The sequence below is a fragment of the Centruroides sculpturatus genome, unplaced genomic scaffold (genome assembly GCF_000671375.1).
Source record: "Centruroides sculpturatus isolate CEXI.00-Female unplaced genomic scaffold, Cexi_2.0 scaffold746, whole genome shotgun sequence".
NCBI lineage: Eukaryota > Metazoa > Arthropoda > Arachnida > Scorpiones > Buthidae > Centruroides > Centruroides sculpturatus.
In genome coordinates this window covers 171318-192503 of record NW_019384898.1, presented here as the reverse complement: position 1 = coordinate 192503, position 21186 = coordinate 171318, and the positions used below count along the sequence as shown (strand labels likewise).

At 33.2% G+C, this 21186-nt stretch overlaps 1 protein-coding gene across 1 annotated transcript in view; it reads left to right on the top strand.

Moving 5' to 3' along the window:
* The window catches only part of LOC111631438 (meiosis regulator and mRNA stability factor 1-like), a 152183-nt gene that overhangs the window by 53783 nt on the left and 77214 nt on the right, over positions 1-21186 (top strand). The window contains exons 7-8 of the mRNA XM_023375683.1: positions 14867-15779; positions 19660-19838. Coding sequence (XP_023231451.1) covers positions 14867-15779; positions 19660-19838 — 1092 coding nt within the window. The remainder of the gene's footprint in view (positions 1-14866; positions 15780-19659; positions 19839-21186) is intronic.

Here is a 21186-nt window from a genome sequence, read left to right as displayed (position 1 = left end):
ATAACTGTGACCACGCATCAGATATGTAATATCAAAAATTACACTATACAAATCTGAAAGTTTACTTAGCATTGCTAATAATGTGCGATTTTTGTTTTGTTGCACTGCATCCATCATAAAACAAATCAATTTTCTTGATTTTTTTTTTCTTACGAAAATTTCTACAAAATAAGGACGAGACCTCTTTCTAGCATATCGACTAAATACCTTTTGAACTTCTTCAAAAAATGTGGCCATTATTAAAGAAAAATTAAGAAAACAATGAAACACAATAGCACTTGCACTTCAGAAAGCAGTCATTACTGTGTAATAGTCACGAGAGCAATATACACTTTGTAATTGGCTTTATGGAAATGCGACAGTTTGGAAATAAATACAAAAAGAAAAAATTTTTTTATACATTTTTTTCAACAGAAGAAACCAGTTTTGGGGGAAAAGATATTGTAGCACTATAGAGAAGCATATTATCGATGTGTTGATGCCATGAACTAAAAAAAAAATTAAAAATGGAGATACGTCACTTTGGAAATTAGCTCTTTATTTTTATAAAGTCAACGAGAGTAAGTCTAAGTATCGTTTTACACGCTTCGGATAATTTAAAGATTAAAATTGCAGCCCGGCGTGGCACAACCACATCACAATAAATAGTCGCCGTTTTGCATCCAATTGAATTTTCTACCGGCCGTTTACTCTCTCGTATTTAACGTCTATTATTTGGTCCGATGAGAAAATTTCGACCTGCTATTAATACTCGTACGGATTATAGGGCGGCCTCAGCCCTATTTTACCGCAACCCGCGAGAGGAAAAATAGAAAAGGGCCCGGCTTTTAACGCTGAGGTCCGGGTTTAGTTTTTTACTTTGACCGGTTTGGGAGGGGGCAGGTAGTCTATCCGTCCGGCTGACAATCCAGTGGTAAAGGTAAAAAGACTGTTTCTCGAACTTGGCGTTTGGAACTTCGGAGGCCGTCCGTTAAAGGGGGCTTTTGACTCGTCCTCCGATGGATGGACTCCGACCATGCCCACCCTCAAACGGACGGAATTCCGTAATTAAATAAAAAAATAAACGTTGCAATTCCCGGAATATCCCACCTCTGACAATTTTCGGCGTGTCTCTTTCGACCTCGTCCGCTCTTTGACAAATCGTAGGCTCGGGCATTCGGCCGCGGTTTGAATCATTCGCCGTTTCACGCCGCTTTATTTCCGTTTACGGATGTGGGCGTTGGGGGAATCTTCCGGTAAAAGTTGTCCAACGGAGTTATTGGACGAAATCTGCCGTCGTCCTTTATAAAAACGGGAAGGAAACGGCGGATAATTCGTCGTTAAATATTCTATCGGATGTCCGCAGTATTAAATATTCGGGGCGCGTTTCCGAGAGGAAAAGCCGCATCGTATATTTCGGAACTTTCTTGCCTTCGTTTGTCGGCCGTCGTCGTTAAAAAGACGGTGCCACCCGATTTACATCACGGAATCTTAATTTGGGATCTGCCCCCGTGCGAAAACCCCGCCGTCTACCTCCCCCTCTCTGCGCTTCAAAGAACGCCGCGTAGAAAAACGTGGTACTCCATCCCGTAGAACAGTGGTCCCCAACCCCCGGACCGGTACCGGTCCGTGGATCAAACGGTACCGGACCGCCCAAGGAACATTAAATTACTGGTATTCCATTTTATTTACTATGGTTTGTGCGACTTTTAATGGACGACGGAACAACGGAATAAACTGGACATAAGAAACACACTTCGGGTGTCATTGTCTCCTATTACCCCCAGATGGAACCGTCTTGTTGCAAAGAAACAAGCTCAGGGTTCTCATTGATTTAACGTTCTAGTGAGTTAAAATGTTAAATCACATTATATTCATTTTTTGGTGTAACTATATTTTATTTTGAAAACATGTTTAAAATACAATTAAATTAATTAAAATTATTAAATTAAATCAATCTAAAATATAAACAATCAACGTTCCCCCTCAGTGGGCCGCGGTAAAATATCAAACGTTGACCGGTCCGCGGCGATAAAAAGGTTGGGGACCGCTGCCGTAGAAGAATGCTCGACGCCATCCACCACTTCCGCGCCACGAAACATTAAGCGATTTCATCTTTAATCTTAAAATACGCCATGGCCGTTGGCCTTTTCTCAGTGTCAAAAAAATACACATAGGGGAAGGGAGGGCAGGATGGAAGGTTTAACTTTATGATGTAAAAAAACATAAATAACATAATATAGATCTTTTCTTTTAATCAGACTCGACAGAGATCTTAGATGGTTAAAAAATTGTGTAATTAAAAATAATTAATATTAAGTATAAAATCTGTTAGGAATAATGAAGTAAAAACGTCAAAAATTCCATCTTGCCCTCACCCTGAAGGCAAGATGGAATACATAGGATATCACTACATTTTACAATTGATACATGTAAAACATCCATCTTTTGTGTCTGTATATAGTTCATGTGCCCAACCACAACACACTGGACACTGTACCAAGTCCTCTGTGAGCGGTTCCACATATGGTTCTCCACATAATATACAAAACCTTCATCCATCGCCATCTGCAGTTTCTTCAGTCCAAAAACATCTGTTGCTCTTTCTTATATACTTGTTCACCATCTAAAAATAATTACATTCTCAATTAGTTAGATAAATTGAAAACAGAAATCAAAATAATTGCGTGCGGGAAACATAAAAACTATTCCATCTTGCCCTAAAATGCAATTTTCCATCTTGCCCAAATGCCCATTGCCAATAATAATATCAACGCTTTAAAAATCCTTGAATTTTTTTCCTCTTTAAATATCAATTCATTCAATCTATCCCTAATAGGTCCTTTGTATAAAAACAAAATAGTAATACTTAGGTATAAATAATAACACTGCAAAAGTCCAATGACTGCGTAATAATCTGCTGCGAAATATGAAATACTTGCACACGTCACTTGGTGGCATCAACCGGTCTGAGTCGCCGTTCGTAAATACAAGCTATCCGGGTGTCTCTGTGTACATGGAGATTCGGGTGCTTCGTCGCGTGGTTCGGGATGGGTGGGTAGTTTCCATCTTGCCCTCCCTTCCCCTAAAAAACAACAAAAACCACAACTCAAAACTAAACACAATTACAACTGTTTGAAATTGCCCGTAGGTTCTCGAATCTTTATAATTTTCTTTTAAAGAATTCCAAATATATACGAATTGGTAAATCACTGTGCTTAACTTTTGGTAGAATCAAATTATTTTTCCATGGATAATTGTAGTTAGAGGGCCTAAAGTATTTTTTTTTTTGTTTTTTTATCAAATTGCTTAAAAGATTCTTTCTTGCAAACCTTTATTACTTTGAAGCTGTCTAAAAGAACCTATTTTTTTTTTTTTACATACGACTTGTTCTTTATCGATATTGGCCACATTATAATAATAGGTGACAGTAGATCTATATGGTAATTTATATAATATTCTAATAAAGTTATTTTGAATGACTCGTAACTTATTCAAAACAAAATAAGAAGCCGTACCGTACCCTATACGGAAATACCATATCTGTATTTGGGTTCCGTTTGATATAAACGCAAATCAGTCTCAATATTTATATATGTCATTCTTTCTTTATTTTAAAAAAAATCTGTATTAAAATCGCCGATAATAAGTCATATATAGTTCCTTCCTTTAGTAATATTATAACGAATTATAAAATTTAGTGAATCATAAAAATAAACCACAGAAGCCGGAGATCGATAAATAACCACGATCGAGATTTTATTGAAAGATATTGTCATCACATTTAAGTACTCTTTAGTAAATGTCAAATCAAGTCTTGTTTATATACAGAATTAGGCCTATACCTCCATTTTAATTAGGTTGTCTTTCAATTTTTTCCGTACAAAAATTTAAATTCAAACGGAGGGTGGGTTTCATTAGTCCACATCTAACAAAAAGCTAGTATACACGTACCAAAATTACAATCGTATCCACAGATAATATGATTTCCTGATATTTATCATTTAAACCTATTACATTATTGTAGAATATATAGAGTCCGTCCCTATCAAAATTAGTTGTTATGTTTTAATAGATCTTCCATTCAGAAAGTAAGCTCCCGATATATTCCAACGTAACACTGGTGTAACACTGCATTTTTTCTTTATGTAAATTATACCATTTTTAGTCCAAGTTTTTAATATTTTTCTCTCCTTTAAGACTAGTTTTATAAAAAAAAAAAATATTTCTATAATATTGTGTAAGATGATCATTTACATAAATTCTTTATTAATTATATTACAAGCATTGGTGGTAATTTTAAGTTTATTGTCTTTAATTATGTCAATTTCACTATAATCGGCTTTAATTTACGTGGCATAGAATTTATATCACTTGGAAGGGATTTAGACCTACAGGCATTTACAATAGAGAATTTATCAAATGTGTTATCCACAATTGACACGACTTTGTAAACAATATGGATTAAATATTTAACAAAGCAGTCCGATAATTTCTAAACTTGAATTGTTAACGTCTTGCTTCATAAATCTTAATTTATCTTGTGTGAAATTTAATTCCCATTTTATAATAGAATTTTCATGTTTTAATTCTGAAATTTAATCGAAAAGCTTTTTATTGTTTATCTTCAGATCGTTTAGATTTATACAGTAAGTCGAAAGCGAAAAACAGAGCGAATAAGGTTGAGAAAATTTTGCTTTGTTAAATTATGGCAACGCAACACTTACGCCATACTTTCTGGGAGATCTTTTTAAGGTTAACTGACCCCTCCCTATTCGGGCATTACAGACGTGGAGAAAAACGGAAAACTCCACGTGGCCAGCCCGGCCAAGCGCGAACCCACTACCGAACTATCAGTGTTCGGGAAACGGAACCGCTTGTGTGAGTTCTCCTAAAATCGAGTCGAAATTACGATTAATTATAAAGTTCCGAAGTCGGGAAATTTCGAAGGTTAAACCGGAACAAGAGCTTGTGTTGGTGATATAGACCAGACAGGAAGGAAACAATATACGTGTTTGAAAACAAACGCGACGCGATGATCAACGACGGAGGAGAATGTCAAGCGAGAGAGAGAGAGCTTTGTCAAGGTGCTCGCCAACAAGTGTCGGGTCTAAACAATCGAGAAAAAAAGGGAGGTTAATGACCAAAAAGGACATTTAAGTCACGTGAGCCCAACACAGATAAGGGATTAACGGCCACGAGAACATCTGGCAAATCGTTTGAGTGCAAAACGTCAGAGAAAAGGGCCATAATGGAGTAAAATACGAGCGCGAACTTCAAAAGCTCCGTCAACACCTCTCGGACCTTTCCTGACCCGGATCGGTCTCAGGTTTTGCCTAGAGACAAAAGAATGACCAATCGGGGTAAGGGAGAGGGAAAACAGGACCAATCAAAAGGGTGAGATTTGGGGGGAAATCCTATAAAACCCTTGGTTTCATGGTCAAGAAGCGGTTCTCCTCCAATTCTGGCAGTGGTCGACCAGCGTCACATCATCTCCGATCTTGAACCATTCCGTCTCAACCGACCCCCTCTCCGTCTCTCCAAGACTTCTTAATTAAGAAGATACACTCACCTCCGACGTCTGTGCCCAAGGGCTGCATCACCATCACCGACTGCAGGACGACACGCTGCAAGAACGACGATCGTCATCTTCAACGCCGCTGCTTAAAGCAATTTGCTTTTGTCTGTAGTGCAAGTTAATTTTATGTCAAAAATAAACGTTTTTTTTTTTTTTTTTTTTTTTGAGGACATGTGTCATCCTTGCCTCCTACTTCACCACCCACACATGGTTAGTCCCTAGACTTTTCCTGATGCGCAATTAACTTATTGCCCCAAAGGTCGGCAACTTACGCTTAGCCACCGGTGGGTCGCGGAAATTTTGCAAATAGAAAGTATAATTAACCCATAACCTGATTATTAAAGCCAAACGAATTGCCGAATTATCGGGCCATAAGCTCAATACCGCTATTAAAGGCAGCCGAGGTAGACAAATCAAGATCACTAGACGGCAAAATATAAGCCTTCACTCGGCAATCTCTTCTTTGCTAACGTTTACCGCCGTCGAATAGAAAATTTAAGTGACGGATAAATATATAAATCTCTCCCAATTATGTTCTGCTTCCCGTAAAAATAAATAAATATAATCGATTAAAAAGAATGGTTTTTTCCCCTTCACCGTTCCTTTTATTTCTTAGTTATTTTACCATTTTTGTTAGCCCAAACTATGCCGTATTTGCATAATTTTTCTAACCGGCGTAATTTCCGTTTAGGGATTTTAAAACAGTTTACTTTTAAAATATATTTTGTGATGTTAAAAATAAAATATATATATTTTTTCTTCGAGAAAAATAACAATTTATTGTTTTATCTCTTTATCGGAAATTAATGTGATCCTACTCTAACCGAGTCTTGGATTTAAGCTAGTGTCTGCCTGACGAAGACGATCCGTACTTAGAGCGTTTTAATGTATTTAGGAAAGTTGGCTTTGTTATACAATGTAAGTTACCGTAAATATATTGTTAGAACCGGAATTAAATATCCGGAAATGTTTAATCTTCGCGCAACCGAAAAATATTTTCGGTTTTTTGAGATACGGGCTACGTTCGAAGGCGAAGATTACCTTCGACCATTTGTTTTCCGACGGAATATGTTAAACGACTTTAATATATATTTTGCATTTTGAATACATTTAATTAATGAGGAAACGGTTTAATCCTAGAGTGAATTTTCCAAACTGGCACAAACCGTGATGGTGATTGGATTTGGTTAACGGCTAAGTAAAAATTTAGCGAGGTTGAGGCCGACGTTTTAAACGCGAAAACGTGTACGTCGGACGTTTAGCGCCGCTTTTCTGTAAACCTAGAAGTTTGATTACCTTCCATTGTCAAACACGATTGTTAAACTTATAGGATTACAGGAAAGCGGCACTGAACGTCCGACGTACACGTTTTCGCGTTTAAAACTTCGGCTTCAACCTCGCTAATGAAAATCCAAAAAAATGCGATTTCCGTTCTAATTAAAAGAATAATGAGATGGAAGCCAGGAGATCCCACTTCTCTTTTCTTTTTATTATGGTCGCGATATTTGCGTAAATTATTATTCTACGACGTACTAGCAAATTATTATTAGGGTAAGCCTCTGCTTGCGATTTTTAGTCGCGCGATTTTTCAGTGGCATAAATAAAACTCATTGTTTTCAATACAAGTGCATATACTTGTGACTAAACAATTGCAGTGATTAAAAAATTGCAACCGGTCCTATTTTTGCTGCGACGCGACTGTCACTCTACCCAATGAATCAGAGTCGGGCATGGACATGCACCCACTTGCCATAGTCTAGTCGCAGTTTTGAAGCAGTTTGCAGTCTTGTTCTGGTCTCTGACCAATTATTCTCAACAATTTGTCAAAACTCCTTTTTTTGTCATTGGATAATACTGGAAAAACCCTTCAGGGTGCTCACATAAATCTTCAAATAATTTGTAAAACTTCCCTTTCAATAATCTTTGACTTGTTATTGAATGTACCCAATAATGATGCATCCGCCGTTTACTTTTCACCTGAAGCAAAAGAGCGATCACATAAGTAGTTTCAATGACATTCGTTGGAAAACTGTTCTAATTCAATGATTTATCTATTGCAACGTACGCACCTCGTAGATTTTCTGTGGCAGCGATTTATTGCTTGCCGTGACTAGAAATCGCAAATGGACTAGAATCGCAATGGAGGACTAGCCTTAGTGTTTTAAATAAACTGGCGAGTTTACCTATTTGTCAGTTTTGTCAAATGAGCTTGATGATGTCTTTAATATAGTATAACAAAAGAAAAAACAACAAAAATAAACTGCGGTTTTTTAGCAAATTCCTACGAATAAACAAAGATGGCTATTTTATTTCCTATTTCCTAATTATTTGTTTTGGTAAATATTGGCTGTAAACAGATAAAATAAGAAGGAAGAATATGGCAAGAGGTTAAGTTGTGCTCGGTTGATTTTTTTTTTATAAGAAGAATTCGCCCTGTCAGATGGGGAGTGAGAGGCAAAATGCAGAAAGAGAGCATTACGGTAGATGACTCATTATGAGGATTGGTGAGAAGAGCTGAACAAGGAAGACTGAAACATTGAAGTGAATGGGAAAAAACTTACAAAAAAATTAAGGGTGATGGTCGGAGGAGCAAGAAAAAAAGACAGAGGCAATGTTTCAAGAAGTATTACAGAAAGAAAAAGAAATGCATCTGGGAAGAGCATTTCCCAGCTAAGGACTTGCTATCAGAATTGCCAACTTTAGAAATCTGGGATAATGCAACTCGAGTCGATGGTTGAAAGAAGGCGGGGAGAAGAAAAGAACGAAGAGAAGATGGTATGTCTGGCAGATGAACAACTTGGAAGAATGTAACAATGTCTGTAGAAAAAGATGGATTCCAGAAAATGGTCCATAAAGATGTTTCAAAAATTACAAGCAGAGTTGGAATAATTACAAAATGCTCCCGAAGTGAGTGGGTTTTTGATACTGAGTATAAAATCTCCAAAAACTGCTGTACGTAACTTACTTGCCAGTTCTAAAAAAATTGAAGCAGAGGGTATTATATCAAAAAACTAATCTCTCATAGGTGTGAAGTGTGTTCTAGGATTCAAAAAATTTTTAAAGGGCTATTAAACCTTTCTCATTGAAAATATATGTGGTTAATGGACTTTAGGCTATGGCAAATTCTTATTGGCTTTGTTAGAATTACTGAAGGAAGTCATTTAAAATTTTAAAAAATGACACAAATTCTATTTATCTTAATGACAAAAAGGTTTGTTGTCTGTTGTGATAGCATTAAGATATCTTATGTAATTGTAAGTTTTTAATTATTTTGGTGAATAATGGAGATGAGATAATTTAGGTGCATGTGTACAAAAGGTACAATAATGCAAAAGAAAAACTCACAGCTGAAGTTTTTTAATTTATTAGAATGACTGATATAATAAATTAAGTACATTATGCAGAAAATAAAAATGGCAACTAAAGTTTGTTTGAAAATGAAAATTCAATTGTACCCATTTCTTTTAAATTATACTTGGTAATAGCTGGTGCTTATTTGAAAACCTTGTTTGATTTGCAAACTTTTCAACAAATAACTGTTTATCTTTATTTTATGTTTTCGATTTAAATATAAATATCTGTAAGCCCAATAGTTATATTAAAGCAAAATGATTACTGGATTAGATTGGGCTATATTACTGCTGCTATTAATAGTATTCAATTTAATAGTAGTGGTAACGTGACTTGATATAATCCTGCAATTGTTGCTTATTAAATAAAGAATTTATTTTAATGTATTTGACAATAAGCCTTTAATCTCTTTTTTAAAAATATTTAATACAAATATATTTAGTACATGTACGTAGAATAATATTACAATGAAAGATTTATCACACACATGAAACTATGCCTTATATATCTCCTAAAATGTATTTTGGCTCTTGGTGTTAATGACCATCTTTTAAATATAAAGTAAACCATTATCCTTAAGAATTACAAGACTTGCATATACAAAACAGTAACACTATTAACTTAACCATCAAAATGTTTAAAAATTTATACACAGCTGTCAATGGCTTTATAATTGCTCAGTAAACATCTTTACAATATATTATGCATAGTGGGTTGGTTATATAAAAAGGGGCACTGTTTCACAGAAGTTGCTGTCAAGGAGCTTTATGGCTTTATTACTTCATACTTCACTGAACCCACCTGTCTTCCAAATGATCATATACAGACTTGGTACCATATGTCGACCTATTAATTATCATATACTTTAGTCTAAATTTAATTAAATTGCCAACTAATCATATAAAATCCTTTTACCTTTTCCCATTTGGAGTAGTGTATTGAGCTTTAATACTTGCATGAACGTGCTTAATACACCTCAGTAACACTATTTCAGTTGCACTATGTGCAAGACTAAAGTAACTTTAGACTTGCACATAGTGCAACTAAGATCAGATACATTAGATTAAAAAAATAATAATTCAATGACAATTCGATCTTTCGGTCATACAAGTTTTCTTGTCTGTGTCAAACTAGAAAACTTGAATGTAAGGAAGAAATTTTGTAAAGGAGCATTTGGAACAATTCATTCTATGAAGTGTATTAACATACTGATGAGAATTGAAAGATTGAAAATTCATTTTGAGAAAAAATAAAGAAAATAACATAGATTTTAAACTCATTTAAATTAAATTTATCTTTAAAGTTCACCTTGGATGAAAAGTCAGGAAAGTAAAATGATAACTGATTTTATCGTAGTTTTATCAAATTTATATAATTTTAATATAATTAAAATAAATACCTGACTTCAGTAAACTAAAAAAATAAGAATAAATGTTAACTTTTTAAAATTGATTTAACAAAGTTATAAGTTTGAAAATGAATTAACATCTTAATTTAAGAAATGAATATGTTGTGAATTAATACTCCTTGCAACAAATAACATTGTACTTGCTGATTAAATTAATTAGCTACTCATCCGGAATTTCATTCCAACATTGTTTGAATGGCTTGTTTCATGTCTGCACCTGTTGAAAATTGTCGCCCGTCTTTATAATTAGATCTAAGAAGCTCCCACAGATTTTCTATTGGACTCGGATCTGGGGAGCATGCAGGCCATGTCAAAATTTCAATGTTTAGAAAACTATCATTTTTGAATTGTGGCAAGATGTATTATCCTGCTGAAAGATGAAATTTTCACTTTCAAGAACATACTAAGTTGATCTTCCGACAGTGTGTAAGAGGATTTAGAGGTCAAACATCCAGAAATGAAGATATCACTTTCCTTAGGCTGAAAATATAGTTCAATTATCATGGAGCCACTACTCATTTGTTGATTTGTTTTCAAATCATCTTTGACTCTTAAGCCATGTTAATATTTCTGACAATTAAGCCCATCAAGGTCAAACATTTTTTCATCTAAAAATAATATATTATTGATAAGTCCAGATCATGATCTCTCTTGCCGGATCCAAATGAGCATTCTTTTTCTTTGTTAATGGTGTTTTCTTCATTAGATTTGTGTATTCAAGTATTTTTTTGGATTACAAAACTCAAAGTAGAGTTGAACAGGAAAGTCCAGTAGCACGTTTGATTTTACTTGCTACAACTTACATTGAGTTGGAAGTAAACAAATCCATTTTGTCATGAGATGATAAACAACTTCTAGAACACTTTTAGTGCTCCATCAATTCCATGTTTTATTATAATAGCTATAGCACATTGAGAACAGCTAATTGCAGTAGCAATTTCCATTGCCATGAAATATCCAAAAATTTGGAGATTTCATGGCAATGGAAATTGCTATTGCAATTAGCTGTTCTCAATGTGCTGTAGCTAATGTTATACATATTTGGCATTTGTCTGGTATGTTTCTAGTTTACTCAATGATTATTACAAGTAATGCATCTCTTTGTATGTTATAAATAAATGTTTGATATAGGGTCAATGTGGGTAAATATGAAACACTTTTCAAAATCTTTTGCAACAGCATTTGTTAGAATTAGTATTTTGCAATGAGAAATACATGACAAAGTCTACAGATGAATACTCCATTAGATTTTAACACGATTTTTTCAAATTATGTATGAGAAATGCTGAACAAAAAACTCTTTTCCTGTCTCATATTTTACCTTTAACCTGTGTCTTCACCTCCCAATGTCTCACATTTTACCTTCAAAAGGTAAAATATGAGACACTGGGAGGTGAAAAATGAGACACCCATTATATCACTATAAGGATTTGCCTATGCCAACAGGGAGGTTAATAATGAGCTACTACAGGTTATATGCAAGATATTTTTGTATAAAACATTGCTCCATGATATTTAGAAGTAAGTAGACAAGATTAAATATATATTCATTAGTTTTGAAAAGTGTGTCATATTTACCCACATTGACCCTACTTTTTAGTTTTTCTCTGATATAAATTGTTTGGCATCTTTATTATTTCATTCAAAACTCGCACCTGTAAGAACAAAGAAATATTTTTACTATGATACAGCACAACTAAAGTAAAAAAGTTTCATGGAAATTAATATGACTGGTGAATAAAATTTGGTGTGTCATTTTTTTTTAATCTTATTTTGAAATGTGCAAAACTCAGACGAAAGATGATGTATATAAACACAGCTACTTGTTTTATTGTATACTACATACAAATTTCTAATTAAATATATCTTTTGCAGACATATACAGAGCAAAAGTTAGTTGAACTGACAGAAAAGTTTTTGTTCCTATTTTTGTAGTGTTTCTTAAAAATTAAAGATACTCAATGAAACCATAGTCATTATCATTCAGAAAAGTTGTATGTTAAAAAGCACTAAATTAACTTTATTTTGTATTAGTACAGGACAGATCAGACATAGATTAAGTCAAATTTCACAACTGTCTCATATTTTCCGATTTTTTTGGACTGTCTCATATTTACCCACATTGACCCTAACTTCATTTGCATACTTTCTCCTATGATTGCATGAAATTTACACTGATCTATCTTATAATTGTTTTTAAAATTTTGAATTTTTTTTAATATTTAATTTTCAAATAATTTGTGAGTATAAAACTATTTAACATATGCAAAAATAATTTTCTTATTTTAATGTTATTTAATTTAAACAATTTATTCATTTACAGTCTAAACATATTACTTAAACTTACATTTTTGTCTAGTACTGTAATATAAAACTGTCTGATTTCTTTTTCTATTTGAAACCATTTCCAAACCAGTATAAAGTTCTAACTGTCGCTTCTTGTCTAAAGTGTTTCAATAGTATAATATGTTCTGTTGTATCCATTTTTCTTTGTACATTACATAATTCAGTGGTTCACATAATGCCTTGTAACACAAATAACCTCGTTTTGGTATTTTTGTGTTCTTTCTGCTGTTCACTTGATATTTGCTATCTGATCTTATATTCCTTCATTCTTTCTATATCTGGCTTATTCTTCTGGCATTTCTCTTTTTATGATTGATGCTAGTTGTTTTTGTAAAATCCTGAATTAAACTTGTACGAGGAAACAATGCAACAATATATGGTTATTTCTCACATTGTCTTGCATCTCCTTTCTTGGGAATGGGTAACAAGGTCAATAATTTTGACTTTGGGCCACAGCTGTTTTCCATGATTTCTGACTTACTGCAGATGATATTCTTTCTGATTTTTCCATACTTCATTAAACATTTTTACAGATCTGGTGCTTTCCCATTTGACAGCTGTCTTAATTCCCTTTTGCATTGTGACATACAAAGATTTTTGAGTATTTTTTGTATTCAAATGATCCTGTTATTCTACAAGCTTGCTTGTATAGATAATGTATATTATTTTCATTTTTGAAGCGGAGCATCAGCAAAGCTTCTTCTACGAGTCTTAAAGAATTCTTTGTTCTCAAAATTCGTTTGATAGATTTTGATTAAATTTTGCCATTTTTTATTAATTGTGATGTGGAAACCAAAAATGCAATAAAAAATGGAGGTTTGTGACTTTGTTTTTGAGATATAAGGTCATTTCATGATCGCAGGTAACAATGATATCACATGAATTGCATGACTTTGTTGTGCGATGTTTCATGGTTGCTAGCACATCTTGTATGGATGTATAGAAGCAAAGTTCTCAAAATTTAATGAATCAATTTTGATAAAACTTAGCCATTTTCCATTGAGACATACGAATTCTAAAACTCCTTCAGAATTCGTATGAAACAGATACGTTCGAATAACATCAATTCTGCCCGTTTTCTTTTCACCAGAAGAAGAACTAAGTTCGAAAAAGTTAGTGAAGGTATTTTGAAATAAGCATTGTTTTGGTTTCAAGTCAAAAGTAAGTCGAGGTTGAGCATGTTTCAACATGTTATCTGGGATACTAGGAATAAATATAAACAACCTGCTGTTGGATTAGATCATGTTTCAACAAGCTAAATAAGTTCAGTATCTCGCTGGCCATCTATTGTCACACTGTTTATATCCAGCATTCGAATGCTACTGTACTTGTATTTTTATTTCTGGAATATGACTCGCAGAGGTTGTGTAATTTCTCCCGACAGCTTCTGTTATGTTTGTGGCGAATACACAGCGAAAAGTCAATATCCCTGTTATCTGATCTCCTCTTTTTGGAAACAATGGGAGAAAAAGAAACATGGGACTCTTTCAAGAATGTAGTGCGTAAGTTTTTAAGGATCCTGACTACAAAACCATTGTATAATGCATGCTGGCATTGTATGAAACTCAAGGATGCAAGATGAGCTTAAAATTTCATTTCTTACACTCCCATATTGACTATTTTCCCGAAAACTTGGGAGCCTACAGTGAAGAACAAGGTGAAAGATTTCACCAGGATGTCTGTGATATCAAGAGACGTTACCAAGGGAAATGGGATGTCAATATGTTAGCTGACTACTGTTGGATGCTTAATCAAGAAACCAGAGAAGGAAATCAGAAATGAGTTCGGAGAAGAAGAAAAGACGTCATAAGAAAAAAGAGTAGACATAAAATTGTGTATAAATATCAAACAATTTTTTGATTAGTTGTAAGAAAATATAATATATTTAGTTCATTGTAATAAATAAGAGTTTTAATCAAATATTTGTATTTATTTTGCAAAAAACCTATATGTGATGGGATGTTACAGAAGTCATTTTTAGAATCTCCAATCTTTAAAACATATAATTCAGCAAAAATATCCCATGCAGATGGAAAAAGATTTTTTTTTGCGACCTGTGTAATCTATGTATTGACAGTCAAATTGGATCAATCTTTTTGAATAAATGTATATTTGTTACTGTTGTTTCTCTCCAAAAAAATTTATATCATTCAGTTTTGCTAAACATGTTGTTAAAATTTATATCCTCTTTTATTGCATTTCAGAGCAAAGAAGCGGATGGATAGAGAAGACGTATTTGGAAAAAAGATAACTGTATCATATTTTCAGTCATCAACCAGTGGAGATGAATGTGCAGATTATAACAGTCAGAAACAATATCAAAACAGACAGAAAATGTACAAAAACAGAAGACATTGTGTTAGTTCAAGTAGTAGTTGCAATTCTTCACCTGTTAGTCAAACTGGAATAGATAATGAAGCAATGGAATGTGTAAATACTCAAAATGACTTGCCAATATTAAAAACAAAAGTTGAGTTTCCTCCACCACCAAATATAATGGAAGATAGTGCTTCAAGGAAAAATGTTGATAAATGTTCAGAAAGAATTGCATCTGAAAGAAGTGATAAATTGAATTCTTTAGTGTGTGACACTCAGGATTCTAAAAGTTTCAAGTGGTCTTCGTATCAAGATCAAAACATCAATGATATTTCACCTGCTTCACAAGCAAATGGTGTGTCTGAAACAGGAAACAGATTATCTCAAAAAAATGTTGGAAGAGTGTCTCCATTTTTAATGGTAGATTGTACCTCTAAATCTGGATTTCAGTTTTCATCTATCTCAAGATCAGATTCTAATATTTATAATTCACAAAATACAATAGTTGATAATTATAACGTTTCTACCAGTTCCATAACAAACAATTTTAATAATTATAACTCTAATTCTCCAATATTTTTTAGCCCGTTTTCTAATAATTCAGATTATCAAAATCAAATGGGTTGGCATTCACCCACTCTTTCTCTGGGTGACAGTGCTCATCCAGTTGGAAGAGCGAGTCCAATTGTATCTTCAACATCATCATCACCTGTTGAATTGCTGGTAACCAATCTGGATCAAAATATTGAAGCTAATGAAATGAAGAAAATTTTACTTTCTGTTTTTCGTGAGCATATCATGGTGAGTTTAATATTTCAATGTTTATTAAATTAAATAATCATAAATAACATAAACATCAATCCAATACTATTATGTATGCTAAATGAACTGCCAGGTTATTTGTTGGGCTGTAATAAGGCTAATTAAAAATTAGAAATAAAGTAATTTAGCTATAGGTAAGGTGATTAGGCTGTCATGTAATAATAAATTTAATAATTAGATATAAATTTAATTTTTAATTTAAATTTAGAATGACTTTGGAAGAAAAGAATATGAACTAACACTTACCATGTAGATGCATTGCCAGTTATGCTACATGGACCTCCAAGTGATCTTTGCTTCCAGAGCTATTAATTTAGATATACCCATACAGGTCAGTAATGACAAATTACCAAATTATTTAGTATTTAATTACATAGCCATATTATAGCCTGATAATTTGGCAGTTGTTTGGCTTTAACTATAAATCTGGTTTGAGCTGATATGAAATGAAAATAAGATAAAAGTATAAATTGAAACATACTTTTTCTGAACAAATTAATGAAGACAGATTCCTACTTTAGTTGATTATACCTGATATTTCAAATAGCAAAAATTACTGCAGTCTGCGTGATTATGATTGTTAGAGATTCTTTCTAAATTCTGGGAGATAAATTTAACTTGTTGAGTGTAAATGTCATGTCAGACAGTTCTTGACAAATTGTTACAAAACCTAGCAGTGAAGTTTAGTTTTAAAGTGTAAGAATGCCGATTGGGGGGAATAAAATTCCCTCCAATCGGCATTCTTACACTTTAAACTAAAACTACGACGGTAGGGAATTTTATTCCCTACCGTCGGGATGGTCTAAGGTCTACGCGTATGTGGGTGGCGGTTTTATGAGGCGGCAAAACACAAGTGTTTTACAGAGGCAAACCATTTATTCCAAGCGAAAATGCTTACATAAATTTTTTCGTTGGAAAGGTTCTTAGATAGATGCGATCTGGTCCTGTGTTGTAGGAATTTTCGACGGCAATCTGGTCTTACATCGTAGAGGCCCCTGGACAGCGTTGAACGAAAAGTTTGAAGTCTCAAAAGTTGATGCACAAAAGATGAAAGGATGCACGAAAAAAACGGGAGATACACGAACACAACAGAAGTCTAGTGGAAGTCCAGTTGTCCTTGGAATTGGTGCTTTTATAAGTTTTTTGGGATCGGCTTTTTGCTAATTGGACAGACTTTATATCATCGCTTTCTAATTGGTCTTCCACCTGTCTCCAGGTGTAAATGGAGCTTCGTATAGTTTGCGGGAAAGGTCGGCTGAAGATGGTTTATCCGACACCATCTTTTCGACTCTGATCGCATTTCATTGTTGACTATGACACCTATGCTCATTTTGATATTTTTTCTAGTTTCGTTTTACTTTCTAAACTGTGTCTTAACTATAATATTTTAAATTTTCTTCTTTTATATCTAAAATTTTGTTTTTCCTGTTATTCTCTGAGCGTCAATGTCAAAGTCCGGTGTTGCAGATTCGACACTTATATAATTTGCTTTCTTGATGATTGAACTTAAATTTTTTCATATCTTTCCTTTTGGGTGGGGGCTATGTCCAGAGTGCTTTAAACAATATATTCAGAAGTGCTTTAAACAATATATTCAGTTTATGAATTCAGAGTACCAGTTTCAAGTTTTTTCTGCTTGTTTTACTTCATTGAAGGTGCCTCCTATGGTATTAATTCCCAATATTGATGGTGTTTTATTGCATTGATACATGAATTGGTAAATGCACAGACATCTTATATAATAAGGGCTTTAATATCTGAGAACTGCAACATGATGTGACATTTTCTTGCTGATATTTTTTGAAATGACTTGTGAAATGTAATTATCAAGGTGATAAGTACTTATTGTACCAATAGTCATTCCTTGGACAGGCATGTACCATGCACACTTGTGAGGAATTAAGCCCAAACATTATTTTATATTCTGGTTTGTTATATATTGAGTTTTTTTTTCTTATTTTGGGGTGTTTTGTTGAACGGACAGAAAACCTACATCCTCCATTCAAAATTAATCTATTTTTAAAAATCCAGCAATGAGTTGTTGCATAACCTTCCTGATAAAAGAATCTAAAATTGTGTGTGACACTATTTGTTATGATATTTTAATTAAAAAACTTATATTATTAATTATCATAAAATAGCAAAAAGCTTAATTTTGAAGATAGGGATGAATTTTATAAAAAGATGTTAAATGCTAATAATGAGTAAAATCTTAAGTCCAACGCCACCTTGAGTTATGACATGTGACTTCCTTCTATCTCCTCATCCTTTGACCTTTGACTACCAAAATTTAATATCATCAATTCCCCAATACACAAACCTCCCTGCAAAATTTCAGAAATTTTTGACAAAATGCTTAGGAGTTAAGCTTTAAAGTGGGTGAACAAAATTGTATTTCCCGTGTACACTAACATCTGTACATATAGGAAAAACTCCCAAATTTTTCTATTTCACATTTCTAGGTTTCAGAATAAAAAATATCTCAAGGCATTTTTTTAACCAGTTACCATACATTCCCTGTGTTATGTATAATTGCTAGGAAGTTGAAAACTGATAGCTACCCCATGTTTATTGTTGCTTATATCATCAGGTCTCAGTCAAAAACTGAATTTACAACTTGATGAATTAAAAGAAAATGTGGAAAATGGAATTGATGAAAAAAGAATAATTATTATTCATATTTATTTCAACTTTAACTAGAACTTGTACTGTATACATTACATTATGTATATATAGTATAGTATATATAAGTTTATTTAAACAAAATGTTAAGATAGCAAAACTTTCATATTTTTTATTTTATTATTTCACTTATCTAATTTTTAAAAGAAATTTTTAAATACAAAGCATGCTAATTAATCAATGAGATGGTCATTGTTACATAAACACAAACCCGTTTTTCAAAAAAAAAAAAAAAATGTATACATTTTTAAAATAATCTTGTCATTAATGTATTGTATAGTGATGATGAGATTATTTGTATAATACACTGTTAATATTGATCACACTGTCTTCAATTGAGATTTGTTCAGTTTCTCAGTTGTTACATCAGCAGGAACCAAATTGGGTGAATAGGGAGATGTTGAATGACCATGGTTTGTATGGAGATCAAAAATTGTTAAACAAGTAGCATGTTATGGGCTTTCACATTTTTTTTGTCAGAGAAACCAGTCATTGACAAATTATTCATTACTCACTTGCTATATTCATTTTTGTAACCTCTATGTTTATTTAAATAATATGCATTAACTATCATCTCTTGGAACAAATTTTCTAACCTCTCAACAATTGATCAACTTGGCTGTCTGTCAGTCATCCTCAGTAGATTAGATCTTTCTGAAAATGAGCATGCCATCAAAAGACCTATACTCTACTAAAAAATTAATCACTAAATGCAATTTTAAATCCTGTAAAGTTTGTGCGATTTCCCATAATTTTGAGTAAAATTTAATAACTATCCATTATTCCATATTATACTTACGTACCTGATACAGAGATACATTCATTAAAGTGATCTAAAAATGAGAATTAATGCATGTTGAGACTTGTGCAACTGATGACTGGAAAGAGCATATTCTAGTGGTCCAATGGCAAAAGGTGGTATTTATTTCTACTTATGGAGCAATTACCAGCGTTCCAGTCTTGTTATTTAATTGGCACACTGTGTATTATGGAACTCAAAAATATTTTTAATTGAAATCACTAACAGGAATTGATGCACTATTTATTTTCAATAATAATCGTGATGAAAGTGTTGTAAATTTTATATTAAATATATTATTTGTGAATTAATTTAATTACTCTATTGATGCATAATGTATTGCTATAGCAATATTATAATATCAATTATTATTTTTAGGTGTTGCATATATCGATGCTTTTACAGCCAGATGGAAGTTTAAAAGCTGTTGTTAAAGTTCCATCACTTCAGGATGCCCAATATGCTATATCACAATTGCATAGACGCAAAATTGGTTTCAAGAGATTGTTGATTTCTTATGTTGCCACTGATCGATCACCTCCATTATACATTCTTAGGTAATTTTTTAATGCCTAGTTGATTCATGTAACTTATTTCTAAAAGTATCATGTGATTAAATATTTAATCTTTAAACAAAAATATCTATTATTCTATATCGTAGAATAGATATTAAACGTGGGTGAATATGTTTTTTTAAGTATGTATTTTGTATAAATTAAAATTAAGATTTCATTTTTTACATTAATTCATTCTTCATTCAGATGCTAAATTTAGTATTTTTAAGTAACTTGATTAGTTTATGATGATATTTAATGTTATGATTTTGAGTTGACTTATTAAGAAATACATTTGAATAAAATGCTGATGTAAAATTATTAGGTATTAAGACTATTAATGGGAAGTGTATTTTAAATACTAGATAAATTTTTAGTTTAAATCATTAGATAGAATAAAGCAAAATATGGACAGTTTTCCATTAGAACACAGTAAGGAATGAAATTATCTGTATTATATATAAGGACCTTGAATAAGTTCTCGCTGTTTTTTTGTGAAAATAACACTTTATTTTAAAAAAGTCATAATAAACATGTCACTGAAAGTATTGTCCATCGCTAGCCATCACTTTCTCCCATCGTTCTGGCAGCATTTGAATTCCATGTTGGAAAAACGACACATTTTTTGAGGCTATCCAAGAATCAACCATTTTTTGGCATCTTCATAAGAATGGAAGTGCTGCTCAGCCAAGCCATGTGCCATCAATCGGAACAAGTGATAATCAGAAGGGGCAATGTCTGGTGAATACGGCGGGTGGCGTAGGACTTCCCATTTAAGCATTTCCAAGTACGTTTTCACCTGTTGTGCAACATGTGGCCAAGCATTGTCATGTTGCAAAATCACTTTGTCGTGTGTCTGCTCATATAGTGGCCGTTTTTCCTTCAATGCTTGGCTCAAACGCATCAATTGTAGTCGATAGTGATCTCCCGTAATGGTTTCGTTTGGTTTGAGCAGCTCATAATAAACTACACCTAGCTGATCCCACCGAATGCAGAGCAGAAGCTTCGAACCATGGATATTCAGCCTTGCTGACGATGTTGATGCATGGCCAGGCTTACTCCACGATTTTCTATGCTTAGGGTTATCGTAGTGTATCCATTTTTCGTTGCCTATCACGATATGATTCAGAAAAGCTTTCCTTTTCTGCCGTTGAAGCAGCTGTTCATGTGTGAAAAGACACCGTTCAACATCTCTTGGCTTTAACTCATATGGCACCCAATGTCCTTGCTTTTGAATCATTCCTAATCCTTTTAAATGTTTTGAAACTGTTGTGTGATCAACTCCTAATGATTCTGCAAGTTCAGCTAGCATCTGACATGAGTCTTCATGAAGTAATGCCTCTAATTCCTC